The 15,012-nt window shown below is 33.9% G+C and overlaps 1 protein-coding gene across 6 annotated transcripts in view; it reads left to right on the top strand.

Annotated features, from left to right (window-relative positions):
• BABAM2 (BRISC and BRCA1 A complex member 2) overlaps positions 1-15,012 on the top strand; it is a 134,978-nt gene that overhangs the window by 22,130 nt on the left and 97,836 nt on the right. For all 6 annotated transcript variants that reach the window (XM_087717893.1, XM_014060305.2, XM_014060307.2 and 3 more), the window contains 2 exons: positions 6,402-6,596; positions 9,330-9,404. In XM_087717893.1, the coding sequence (XP_087574019.1) occupies positions 6,402-6,596; positions 9,330-9,404 (270 nt within the window). The remainder of the gene's footprint in view (positions 1-6,401; positions 6,597-9,329; positions 9,405-15,012) is intronic.

Here is a 15,012-nt window from a genome sequence, read left to right as displayed (position 1 = left end):
ATACTTGTAAATTTAACTGATTAGTCAGTTATTTAAGACTAATCTAATTTTCTATCCTGTTTTAATTCAAATTGTCTGTTTGAAACAGGAAATGCCATTCTTGCACAGCAGCCCTAACTTTATCATTGTGAATATGATTGGGTGGCAGCATAAATCAAAATATTACTTTGAATGACACTTTTATAATTGGAAAAGAAATAGGCAAATATTAATTACAAGATATGACTTCCTAATCAGTAAATGTTTCCCTTGCTAGAAGTAACTTTTAGGTAAGCATACTTAGTTCTGAAGAAGTTTGTAACAGATTATAAAAATAGATATTGTAATACCAGCACATTAGCGATTCAATATAATTCATCAAAGTAATAGCTTGTTTAAAATAAGCTTTAAATAGCTTATTTTAATGCTGAAGACTGTACAATAGAGATTCCATTTTGTTTTCACATATTAAATAAGGTAACCATGGAATTGTCCAAAGTTCATGTTGATTTCAAGTTATTATTTATTAATGCAGCTCCTTGCAAATATAGTACCTGTAGCTTTCATACTGCATATTTTAGGGGCATATTGATCATGATATGCTGTCCTACAGTTGCTAATTAAATGCTACCATAGTTACAGGAGATATTACTTCACTCTGATTTTCACCTTCTTCAGATTTCCTAATGTTGCCTCTAGCTCTGTTATGGAAACTTCTGGAGGAGGAGAAGAAGATTCATAAAAAAATCATAATTTCTTTCAAAGACCCTCTAGTTTATAGAATTCTGTTCTCTATAAATTTGCCAAATCCTAAGCCATTTTAATTGTATATTTTAAAATGTGAATAAACTTTGACACTCATGCACTAGACACAGGTGAAAAAAAATTGGAAGCAATTGAACGTAGCTGAAAACCTTAGTGATGACTAAACTTAATTGTGTGCGTGTATGTGTGTTTTAATGTGTAATAGTGCTTCATAATATTTAAATAAAACTTTTATAGCCTAAGATCACAAATATTTTTTTTATTTTTCTGGCATACTGAAATTGCATCCTTTTTTTAAATCAGTGAACATAAACTCCACTTTAATATTAGTCACTCTGAAGGGCTTGATATCTTGTATTTTCTTGACATTTATTTTCCTTGTCAATTACTGCACTTAATTCTTCCTCCTAAAAATATGAAAGTACACTAACTGAAGATCTTGCTGTTTTCTGTAGTGTAGCCAGGAAAAACAGTAGCAAGCTGTCTTCTTCAAAGTCACGTTTCTGGAAGATATTCCAGCAACCTGGATGCTTAAGCACATTCTTAAGAAAAACAAGCTCCATTTAATTAAGAAACTATTTGCTTATTCTCTTATTGACAAGTCTAACTTGCTTCTTATTCTGACTTTTCTTAGTTGTAGAAACTGGTCTAACCACATGTGTAGTGTAAGAGTATAGAAATATTACCCCAATAGCTAGAGTTAGGCTATAAAGTGATTGGATAAATAAAAGCAGTTGAGCCAATGAGTTGTTCATGGACTACATTTGGTTGTTTCAGGATTACAACTGAATTGCAATTGTGTGTCATCTGTTACAGTAGCACAAAATAAGGTAGATAACATTTCCTCCTGCTGACTTAAATTGTAGTAATCTTTCTTAAACATCTCATTTTCCTTTCTTGCCATGGATAATGAGGTTAAGACCTTTGTTTCTGTATATTGTGTTGTTGTCTAAAGCTTGTAAATTGGGTGGTTTGGAAATCCACATAAAGTATTATTAAAGTAGCTAATAAAACAACCTTTATAAATGTAGTTTATTAGTTTTTCTGTTATTTGCTACTGGTCAATCTGTAACTTTACTTTATCAGAATAGGTACTCTGATTTTCCCTCCATGTGGCAATCCTTTGTCACAGAGTTGTCTTATAGGGAGATGGGCAGCAAAGGAAAGAAGGAATGAAAGGGAAGGGAAGGCAGGCTGAGATTTAGAAAAGTGTTTTAGTGTCAGCTCTTAGATTCTAATTTGTAACTGTTTACATAGTTATGCTAAAAGAACTGAATCATAGAAGGATGCTACATATAATTTGTTAGGCAATTGTCCTATTAATAAAATTAGTTGTTATCAGCCATTCAATTGTGTCCGATCCTCAGCCACTCTATGGATCAACATTCCCCACACTCCGCTGTCTCTTACCACATCCTTCACCTCTGCTGTGGTTATCCTGGTATCATTTTTTTTAGGGTCCAGCCAATTGGTATTAGGGCAGCCCATTCTTGTTTTTCCACTGATCATGCCCAGCATGATTGACTTTTTGAGTGAGTTAATAAGAGATGTCAATAAATGAGTTCATAAAAGTAAAGCATTATAATTAATTGCTTATAGATTATATTAGTGTAGAATATATGGGATATGCAGCAACTGAGTAGTAATTGGCTGCTATCCTGTAAGTTTGAAGAAAACTCAAATATTTGCAATTTTATTTATCCCAAATAAGTAAAATCTAGCTGTAACATACTTGCAAGATCATAAATGTAATTGTTTTACAAACAGAAGGAATATCAGGGGTTGACATAAAGAAAAAGGAGTCAAGCTATTCTCCAAAGCATCTGAGGGCAGGACAAGAAGCAATGGATAGAAACTAATAAAGGAGAGAAGCAACCTAGAACTAAGGAGAAATTTGCTGACAATTATAACGATTAATCAGTGGAACAACTTGCATCCAGAAGTTGGGATGCTCTGACACTGAATATTTTTAAGAAGAGATTGGGCAACCATTTGCCTGAAATGGTATAGGGTTTCCTGCCTGAGCAGCGGGTTATACTAGAAGACCTCCAAGGTCCCTTCCAACTCTGCTGTTCCATTCCATTCCATGAAAGACTGTACTTAGCATATAGGCAAGGGCAACAGAGCTTGTTTTTACTTTGCTTCCTGCTGTCCAACAATAGCAATAAATGCTAACCACACATACTAATTTAGAATGCTATATTCTTCCTATTTCTTGTTCTTAACCAGTTTATTGGTCTTTATCATTCATTTACTTTCTTTATCCTCTACCAACCTGAGAAGAAATGGGGACAATCTTACATTACAAAACATTTCATTCACCTAGAAAATATGTGCAGCATTTAAATGGAAAAAAAAATACACAAATTAATAAGAAACTGCTCCCTGAACTGTGTGATCCCTTGCTAAAATTTTGCCCAAGTTGCAAATGCATTCTCTTTCTTTAATATTAAGTTATAAAATCAAATGTACAGATTACTTCCTGGAAGTATACTTGTTTGAAGGCATGTGGTAAAGACAAGAAAACTCTTCCATCGTACTGCCTGAAACGTGCCAGGAAATAAGATAGTCATCTGCATGATGCTTCTGCCAGTGTATATTGCCATATCCTTGTGGTGCCACACAATCAGTGATACTATATTTCTCTGTGATTAAGATATGAGAGTTATCTCTAGTACAAGTGTGTTTACTCATCTAGCTGGAACACTGATATTGGCAAAACTATATCTTAATATTGACTTCTACTACAGAATTGTAGTATAAGTAATTAAGAACATATATTTTAAGGATATGTTTAAAGAAATAAAATGTGGAAAGTATTTTATGACCCACAACAATGACATAGTAGGGTAAGGCTTCTATACAAAGCTTGGAGAAAAATGATAAAGGCAGAAAATATTTTGAAAAGTTAGTCTAAGTAACACACCTTCCTGCAGCTCCAATAATATGTGAGTATATATGGGGAATAAAAGTATTTCTAGAGAAGTTTAAAAAACCAATGCTTTCTACTGCTAGTTTTATGAATGTGTTAACCTAGTGTGAATAATTAAAATTGTCCTGTATAATTTGCTACTTTTTAAATTTTCCTTGTGACTTTTCTGCTATGGGTTTGTGTGTTGGGGAGAGAGGTTTAAAAAATATTTGGCTTTAGAACTAAATTTAGTTAAAATTATTCATGTCTAAAGTTAATAAATCCGACTGGGAAAGTTAAAAAAAATCAGTTTTGATGCAACGTTTAAAACTTCTTGAGAAGAACAAACAAGTCATTTGAGGTGAAAAATTGACACCGTTTTTTTCCCTTTTGTTTATTTAATGTCATGTGAGTGAAGTTCCTCAAGCTCAATAATACTTAGGAAAAAATCTTTTATTGTATAGAACAGCTAGTAAAATGTTGATAACATCTTTAACAAAATATTAGTGATATAATGCTTAAGATAATTATGGGAGAAAGGTTATTTTCATTTCTCATTGAGTATGAATGTCAGCAGGTAGGTTAAGCTTTCAGCTTTTCAGAACAAATGAAAAGGTATTTACTTAAAAATTGATAAAAGAAATGGATGTATGTATATCTTGATTAACTTCTAATTGTGTAATGTAAGGTTTTTTTTAAAAAAAAAGAACATAGTCTGTACTTCAGAAAGGTGGGAAACTTTTCTGTTAAACTATTTTTACAAGTCTAATAGACAATTGATAATGAGTTTAATCTTAATTCAATATATGTCAGTTGCCAAATCATTTGTAGTTTCTTAAATGGTCAAAGTACAAATGCCAAAAGTCCATATGTAATTTAAATAGCTCACAAATGCACGTGCAAAACTGGAATGCACAAGATTTTTCTAGACAAAGATTCTTAACTCCCAAAAAGTTGGAGCCCACATTTGTAAAGGAATGAATTGAGATAGAACAAAAACTTAAATTGTATCTAAATCATTTATATTTACAGGGAAGTGAAATTAAATATAGTTGTGGATCGTCCATTCCCCCCCCCTCCCAGTATATTAGAAAATTGAATTTTATAAGTTTCAGATAGTTGAAAAAGCATTTATAAATAGTTTGAAATCTTTGGGATCTTAGATTGTGTTCCTCGCATTAAAAAAAAAGATTGAGAAATAAACAAGTAAAATAAGTAGAGATAGAATTTGTTGACAAAGTGAAAAACAGCTGACAGAATTCAGCTAGAGTTAATTGATAGGATGAAAATAGACAACAAAGGATACAGAATAAGAGCTTATTTGGTTCAGGAGTTAGTGAAATAAAAGAACATTATAGGGTGTTGGTAGTAATAGAAGGGAATCTGTTTTGATTGAAACACACTTGAGGTTATTACAGGAAATACCATGAAGCTGACCTTCATCAAAGCGATTGCTTCACTGGCCTTTAAATAAGGACATTCATGATAGCTTTTCTAGTTCAGTAGCTTGTCAAAGCAAGCAATCTCTTGAATTTCAGTTGAGAGTATTGTAAAATCTTACTTTTTTGTCAAGGTGTTATATTGAGGTTGAGTACTCCAATGAAAAAGATCAAAATGGCTACATACAGATAGTCCTTGGGTTATGATGGCAAGTGGGACCAGAATTTCTGTAGCGGGCTCCCCAGGTGAAAAAGGAGAGGAGCAACTTATGGCAATGTCTTGCAACTTACCTTCTGACTTCCCCATTGACTTTGCTTGTGGAAAGCCAGCATGGAAGGTTGCAAATGGCGATTGTGTGACTGCAGCTCACTGTGATATAATTGCAGTGTAAACAATTAAGTACCCAGATAGCAACCACAAGACTGTTGGACCACTGCAATGGCCACAATTTCATGGAGCAATCTGCACTGTTCAGCACTGTTGTAATTTTGAATGGTTGCTGAATATGAAGTTGTAATTCGAATTCTATCTGTGAATCAAATTGGTGATGCATTGCATAGGTTTCTACCATTTTGTGTGCCTTCCAAATATATAAAAATAGTAGTCTTTTATATATTATTATGGGAGCAGATAATGGGCTAGGTGATCTGAATTTACTGGGTTAAATAATCTACAACTGTGACCAGATACAAAGAATAGGAAATCTATAGATGTGTCACAATATATAGCCTTGTTTGCCTTGATATTGCCTATATTTTCCACCTTTACATTTTTCCCCTCTACCAAAATTTTGAGTAGATAAATGTAAGAGTGAGTTCTTACACTGATGTAGCTAGTAACAAAGATAAGTGGGGATTGCTTCACTTTCTCAGATTGGCATCCAGTGCACTGAAAGCACAGGAGTAAAAAAGGCAGATCTAATGGCTTTGATTTTCTTATGTATAGGTTCTGCTAATATTCTAACCTACATGGAGGATCCAGTATAACTCCTGTCTCAGTTTTTTGAGAGAATTTGATGGCCCAAGTTAGGCTCAGAGAATTTAAAATATTAAGGGTGTCACTTTTTTTCCCTCTTGTGCTCATCATATGTCTTCACCAAAAGAGAAGGAAAATATTGCAAATGCTCAGCTGTTTTTATTTTTTTATTTTTAATGTAGATTACCACAACTGAAAGATCCATCAGTTTCAGTGATAACAATTATATTGATTCTCTGGCAAATGAAAGAACATTTGAGTTGATCAATAGTCCAAATCTCACTTTGGACAATGCAAATACATTGTGTTAACCTGTCTCTTGATTTAACAGAATTTGGCCTGCTGGAATCCTTCAAATCCTGAATGTCTCCTGCTTGTTGTAAAGGAACTTGTACAACAGTATCATCAGTTTCAATGTAGCAGATTACGTGAGAGCTCTCGGCTCATGTTTGAATATCAAACATTACTTGAAGAACCTCAGTATGGAGAGAACATGGAAATTTATGCTGGCAAAAAGAACAACTGGGTAAGAGTACAACAACAGAAGAGTACTACTAGAGATTCCTTTCCATAGTAACTATAACCTGATTTGAAGGAGATGTTTGTTCTAGGTGTGTATTTCTTAAAATAGATGTCCTCATTTTACCTTTGTTTCTTTTCTCCCTTCCTGCTGTTTAACAATTTTATTCCATTACCTTGCTTGAACTTGTTACCTAGGTAAACAAATATGGCTAACAGTGATGTGGAATTGAACCTTATGAATGCAGTAAAGCACTGACTTCTCATTGATCTTAACATTTAATAAATACTTTTATCCTAATTAAATAAATTCTGCAAGCTGTAAGAGTCTAGAGTTGGAAATGCTTCCTTCTCTTTCCAATAAAAGAGACAGTTTAAAAAGTAGCAACAACACCTGCTATTGAGGTGCTGCCATCCAGTTTTCAGGGTAATTTTCAAAAAAATTGTCTGTGAATGAGTTACAGATTGCATAGTAACGTGTTGTATACCATTGTGAAATAGTATACAGCTTGTAAAAATAAAATAATTGGAAATGATTCTGGGTATTTATTTATTCATTGTTAGCAGAAATTTAAAGCAGAATAGAAACCTGTTTATTTATTTATCAAATTTAGAAACTGTCCATCTCACTCACAAAGTGACTCTTTAGTTTCAGTAAGTAGCTAAAGACCAGAGATCTCAATCTTTGGTTCAGTAACTCTTTAAAATGATACATTAATTTGTGGACTGCTACAAATTATGGATAAAATTATGTCATTATGTTTATACACCATTTATTTTTAATAATTATATTTTGAGCTGCATACTCAATAAAACAATATTAAATAAAAATAAAATAAAAATTATTAGAAATAAACTATGAAATAGTTAAATTTAAAGTAGTATTTTTAATATGGTAAGCTTATGCGTATCTGCATAATTTAAGGTTCCACTCAAAGCGATTATACTATGACAGAGGAAAAAATACTGACTCTTCCCTAATTCATTAGAGTACAGGTCATTCTCAGCTTATGGTCATTAGTTTAATGATATTCTAAAGTTAACATTTACTATTCTAAAGTTATGACCTGTACTCGAACTGATGACTGTCATACCACCTTCACAATTTAGGACCTTTATTGCCGATTTCCAGCAAAAACCATCCATTGGGAAAGCTGGATTTGCTTAATGACTACATGATTTGCTTAATGATAGCTGTAAAAATTGTCATAAAATGGACTACTTGTATTAGAAGTATGAAGGGAATGTTCAGGCTTTCAAGATAGTATTACTATAGTCCATGATGGCGAATCTATGGCATACATGCCCAAAGTGGCACATGGAGCCATGACGCCTGGCACATGCAGCATCGGCCGTTCCTCTTCCGGGTTTCTGGCATGCATGCGCATGCAACAATCAGCTGGCCTTTGCACATGCGGCAGTGCCGGAAACTGGAAGAGCTTGTCTTCTGTTTTCCCTCATGCTCATGCGCGGCAATAACTGAAAAACTGGCTGGCTGATGCACATGTGCGTGATGGAAACTGGAAGTTAATTTTCCGGCACGCATATGCCCCCTGGGCAGCTCCTATTCCTGGTCACAGCCCAGATAAGTGCGCACACAGAGTGCTCCCTTTTTGGCACTCGGTATCGAAAAGGTTCACCATCACTGCTATAGTCTATATCAGTGATCTCCAACCTTTCTGGATTGACAGACTGCCAGCGGTGAAGGTGTGGAGGGAGAGGGGATGGTTTCATGCACGCTGCTTTCACAAGTGCAGCTTTGCGCATATGCTTGCCCACCACTTCCATGACCCAGTTCTGAATGGGCTACGGTCTGACACAGGGCCATGGACCAGGTGTTGGGTTGGGGACCCCTCATCTATATATCAATAAAGTGTACTTTTAGTCACTTTTGTGGAATTTGTTTCCTGACTTGCCTAACTTGAGGGGTGTACAGTCTTGTCTAAATGATTCTTCTGTTGAATGGCCAAAGTTATGAATTAAATGAATTATAACATGCAACACCTGCAGGGTGTGACTAAATTGGTAATGATTAGCTAAAAGTGTCTGATCTCTTTCCAAAATAATATGGCAATAGAATTGCCTTGTAATATAATGGAGCTGATCATCCACCCTTGTTTTTTCACGACATGTAATAATCTGAGAATGCGATCCTTACATAGTAATTAAAAAGCTTTAACTACTCATTAGTTAATCATTTTATAAAACCCATATAAAATAGTAGCACATGAGATGCAATTTAATTAGTACAATTAATGAAAAATTGTTGAAATGTTTCAAGGGTGCTGTTTTCACGAAGTCTCATAAAATATAAGGGGGAATGCAAAATCTCAAAAGTTTTCAATGCTAAGATATGAGCCATAGGAGGTTTCAAGAATTAAATCTTGTGACATCAGTTACCATTTGGTTCTTTCAAAAAAGTGTTTCTAGATACTGATACATCTGCTGAAATTGGACACAAGGTCCCTACAAGAGCTGAATTCTATTAGTCCTGAGGAGGACTAATGGAGTTAATACACAATGATCATTGTAATTGGAAGATGGGAATGACATAATTGGGAGAGAATCTTGCTATCATTGGAGTCTGCTTTCCTGCAGACACTTTGCCTGTTACATGATTAGCTTTTACTATGTTACACAACTCTAAAAGTTTCAATTATGTCTCTCCGGACTATTATTAGGAAAGAACATGCTCAATTCAATATTGAGTTCCTTTTTTTCTGTTCTTTTAAATTGATAGACTGGTGAATTTTCAGCTCGGTTCCTTCTGAAATTGCCAGTGGACTTCAGCAATATCCCTACCTACCTTCTCAAGGTAAAATAATCCATTATTACTTGAGCTATCATTATCTTCTAAATAAATGAATTCCAATGCCTCCTGTTTTTTTTCTTTTTCTGTAACTTCTTTCCACCCCCTTCCTTTTCTTCTCTTTTAATCTTTTCTGTCTTTGTATATTTTTCCTTTCTTTGAAACTTAATCAAGCTGATTAAACAGTTCTGCATCTTTATTTTGTCTGCACTATCTATTTTCATACGTTTAACCTTGCAAAAAATTGAATTCAGTTTAAGTATCAGAGTAAGTGATAAGCATTACACATAACTTTCCCTAAAAAAATTCTTCAGTAGTTTTCAACATGACATTTAATATCCAAATAGACTTAAATGATTCTGTTAAGTCTTTGAAACTTTGTCAGTGAGTCAACAAGCTAACTGAGGAGGAGGTACACATACTTTTCAGTAGTTAGGAAAGCTGTTGAATTCAAGCCAGAGACATAGATGCTAGGAGGTTGTTAAATTCTTTTTAGGGAAATGAAAAATGAATATACAGTGTTCACATATGTATTAAATTCTTCTATGTCAAATGTGCTTGATATGAAGGGAAAACACGGCTATATCTAAAGAAAAAGATAACGTCTCCTACATGTAACTTCTCAGCGTACCTATTGTATCTATCCATTCAGGCAGTAAGAATATGTTTGAAAATGCTATTAGGTAGTGTAAAGTGTCTTTACCAATATAAGTAGAACAGTATGGTATAAATGTAATAATAAATAATAGAATATAAATAGATAAGGAATCAGAGATATTTTAGGACCTAAATAATTGAAGGAGAAAGATGACTTGAAATATTTTATTAAATATTATTTTTATTATTAACAAGATGCAGTTTTACATTCACTTTTCCACATTAAGCTCTTTTAAACTAATTAATATGTACCTTTCAGTAGGGGGGGGTGTGTGGTGGGGGAAGGGAAATTGTGTTGCTAAAATGCATTAAGGTAATCATCAGACAAAGCGCCCACTCATACCTGTATGTATAGTAAGAGGTATTTAAGGTATGTGCCTTAAATTTAACTCTAATTCTCTTGACAAACACTATTCCTCCTAGTTTTCATGAATAACTCATACTATAACCAATTTCATTGTATTTATTTTGTACAGTGACAATAAAAGCTATATTATACATCTGTTAGAGACATTTCAGGGAAACATTCATTCACTTCATTCATTGTTTTCTACTTTTTTTAACTATTCCCATTCTTGCCAAGCATGACACTTGATATAGTCCAGCATTTCTTTCATCACTTGCCCAAAGTATGTGAGTTTATTTTTGCTCATGCTCATTTCAAGTGAAACTTTATTTGGTCTATGATTGATTGCTTATTTCTTCCTGTGGTCCAATACCTGTCCAATCTTTGCATTCCAAAATTAGTATGTAGGTACAAGTTCACATTGTTAGAACGTTTGTTGTGGTCTTGGTGTGCCAAATCTGCAAAAAATGAATTACCTTCAACAAGTTTTAAATACAAGCTAATGTTGCTACCATTTGCTTACAGATATTAATTTTATAGGATGTTTACAGGGGGAAAATTTAACATTTTAAAGATATAATTTTGTAATTTGTTTTGGAAATTTGTTAGAAATTAGTAGAATTCATTATACAGTCAGGTGTGATCCATGTCATTAAGAAAGCCATTATGCTGAGGGATCATCACATATTTGAATCTTGTTTAGGGACGGAAATTCTGTACTATGACAGAGTGAGTTTAGTATGATGAGTTTTACATGGTCTGAATTAAAGAGGATCTGTTACAATTGAAAATTAATATCTAATAGATCTGTAGCTATCAGGTTTTCTAGTTGGCATAGATATGTGTTTTTATATGTAACATTTTGCATACATTAATCTTAATGGAATCTCAGATTATTTATGTTTTATTTTTTTAGACTATAATGGGAAAAATAATATTTTTCATATTATGTCCACAGTGCAGTCATAGATAATACAGTATCCTCAAAATCTTCAGTTGGTACCTATAGAATATTTAATTTAATTTAATTTAACTAAACTAAATTTAGTTAAATTTAATTTAACTAAACAGCTGGACAATGTCGGCTGGCGACGCCTCGAAATAGGGCCTTCTCTGTTGCCGCTCCAGCCCTATGGAATGAGCTACCCCCAGAGATCCGGATCCTACCTACTCTCATGGCACTCCGAAAAGCTATCAAAACCTGGCTATTCCAGCAGGCCTGGGGCTGTTGACCTCTTGATTGAGGTCCAGCCTCACTTAGATTGGGTGCATGTTGTGTTTCTTTTAATCTGTTGTATTTTTACTTGCTTTTAATCTCTCTTAATTATTTTTATTTCTGTAAGCCGCCTGGAATCCTCCGGGATTGGGCGGCCTATAAATTTAATAAATAGAAATAGAAAATGAAATGTAATCCTTGCAATATTATCATTCTTACATTGCCTTGCATGAAATATCTACCCCATAATCTTGCTTCATTTTAATTTTTAGCTATAGAGACACTTTTTAAAATTGATATTATTCTAATTTTAAAATATTAAGCTGATTGATCTCAGAAAAGTTAATATTTAAAAAAATTATCCATTATGATGCGAAATTGATATAGAAAGAAATATTAGTGATGATTATTGTTAATAAATGTTATCTTTTTCACATAAAGTTGTGTCTTAACATAATGAAAAGGAAAGGAATAGTAAACTTGTTAGAAAATCATGACTGGCTGATGTGGACTTTTAATATATTGAAGAGGGTGTTTCTTCCCAGGTGTCCTTAAAATTTTAAAGCTATGCTATTCTTCATTAAAAAGTTCCTTTTTAGTTGAGATACAATATCAGTGTCTAGTTTTCTGGAGATTGCAAATAAGTATCTCAATATATTTCTTGAATTGAAGGTTGACTTGGCCTTCCATCCTTCTGAGGTCGGTAAAATTAAGTCCCAGATTGTTGGGGGCAATATGGTGACACTAAATTGCTTAAAGAGGGCTGTAAAGCACTGTGAAGCAGTATATAAGTCTAAGTGCTATTGCTATTGATTTAAAAATATAACTGTCAGCCCATTTGAAGCATTCACCCATATACAGGTAGCTGGATTTTTTAAGATGATAATAATAATATGTATCATGCTTAATAGACACCAAGAAAAAGATTTTTCTTCTGTTGTCACTTGAGGAATGAAATGTGTGGAAAAGTAATCTAGATGAGACTTTTGGACTTGACATTCAGTATAGTATGGAAAGCAGCAAATGGAGCAATCTCCATTTTAAACGATCACTTTGAATTGTCATAAATTCAGATACTTAGAATTTACTGTCAGATCACCAGTGGAATCTTTTGGCAGGCAAGCAGCGAATACTAAAAACATTGGTTGCCTGACTTTTTCTTGTCTAGCTTCTTTCCTTGTATCTTAATGAAAAAGCCCCTGTTGTTCATTTGTGATAAAAACCTATAGAACTAAAGCTTACATAATTAGTAAATATGTGCATCAATAGTAATTTACGGGGAAATGGAGGAATATCAATGGAATCTATGGACATTGAAAAAGACACAGTGCCCTGTCATTTAAGCCATTGTCTAGCCACTGCAGGATGAAGGCCTTGTCCGCATGTTTCCAACTAATATGGTCCAGAGCTTTCTTTTACCAATTGGGCCTGCAATACTAGCTGATGTCATCAATCCATCTTGTTTTAGGTTTCTTTTGTAAACATTTTTTATCAAGTGGGATCCATTCTATGCCTGCCCTGGTCCACCTGCCATCAGTTATTCTTGCTATGTGACCAGCCCATTTCCATTTCAATTCTTTTACTCCCTTGATGATATCATATACGTTTTGCATGTTCTCTAATCCATGTGCAGGTCTTTCTATCTTGTCTTGTAATAAAATCCATTGCCCTGTATTTTAGCACATATAGAAGAATATTTCTTGCTTCCACAGTGTTTGCGTCAACTTCATCATCTTATTGTTGGGAAAAGAATATGGTTCAGAATGTTGCCATATAAGAAACATAAGAATCATCCTACAATGGAATGTTTAAAAAAATGAAGACCGAGTATTATAGTAAAAATAAATAAAGACCATTTTCTTACAGTTGAAATAGGAAAAGGACTTATGCGGTGGGGTGGAATTCCATGGAATTATTAGTAAAGTACTAATAATTGCTAGCTATTTTGTTACAAAGCAGAAATTCTGCTTATGGAAAAACAAGTATTGTTCAAATTAAATTTCTCTCAATCTCTGAACTTTTCTGTTACCAAGTTGTCAGCCTTCCAGGATAGGAAAGGCCAGGAAATTTGACAGTGCAAAGATTACAGGTACTGTTGTTTATTATTGCAGGGTTTAATAGCAAAAGCTCAAAAGCCTGCCAGAGTTTCCCTTTGTCCCCTCTTATACCAAAGAGAATCATGGTGGGATTATTTTAAATTTCTTTGTCTCCTTTTTCCTTTTCCAGGACTATGTTGTTGTTTCTCCTCCTTAATGGATCCTGCTTTCTGTCATCAAAGTTATCTCCACATTCTTCTATTGCAGTTATGCAAAAAATGCTCTTATTACTTGAGCTGGGAAATTTCTTCTGTACTACTGAAAAATGTTTTCAGTTTGTATAAAATTCTAGACAGATGGGAAAAACCATCTTAGCTGACTGATGCCTTTCTGATGATACATAAATCATCACTCTAAAGGAACCCTAGGGCTGTGAGTTGCTTTATCTCAAATGGAGATTACTGCAGGACAAGATCCAAATCAGTTTTTTTTTTTTCAGTTTTAGCATTCCCGGTGCACTTTACAAGAGAACATTAACTTCAACTAAAATAATCATTCTAATAATATTTATACTATGTGTCTATTTTGTGTTTTAATAAAATAGACCACAATGCATTGGTTAAATCTCATCATGTATTCAGAGCTCTGGAAAGGAGCTTGCACTGTGTTAAATGAAGAGGGAAAATAAGTGATCCTATTCAGTTTTTGATTCTGTCCTGATGATTGATTATTTACCACCAACAGAACAACAATATGGCCTGAACAAACTTCAAACATATTGAAGTACAGCTACAAACAGCTACTTGAGGCATAAATGTTTACAAGGCCAAACACAGTTGAAATTAAATGCTACTAATACCTTTGAAACATTATAAATCAGAGGTGGGTTGCTCCTGGTTTGGCCCAGATCAGGCGAACCAGTAGCGGTAGTGGAAGGCTCCGCCCACCCGCCCTGATGCTTTTGCTCATGCGTAGAAGTGGCGCGTGAGCACATCCAAACCAGTAATTAAAAAATTGGCAACCTACCATATTATAAATATGGGAAAATATGTGAATGAAGAGGTTTATCCACATATATGACTCAGATTACATTCTAAAAAAAATTCTAATTATCACAGTAAGAAACTGACTGAGTGGTTACAACTTTATCTGTGGAAGGTTGTTTCATAGATAATATCATCCTTCCTTAATTGGATCCCCATCCCCACTACTTAGGAGTTTCAGTCCCAGTGTGTAAGAAGAGCATTGAGGAAATCTATACAATATTCTTGTCATTGTGGCAATTTGATATTTTAATCTAAATGTTTGCAACATACAACATACTGATTCTCATATCACTTGTAATTCCTTAGTTTACAT

This window comes from Thamnophis sirtalis, unplaced genomic scaffold (assembly GCF_051295495.1).
Source record: "Thamnophis sirtalis isolate CommonGarterSnake01/CBP01778 unplaced genomic scaffold, rThaSir2_p1.2 scaffold_6, whole genome shotgun sequence".
Taxonomy (NCBI): Eukaryota; Metazoa; Chordata; class Lepidosauria; order Squamata; family Natricidae; genus Thamnophis; species Thamnophis sirtalis.
This window is presented reverse-complemented; position numbering and strand designations above follow the sequence as displayed.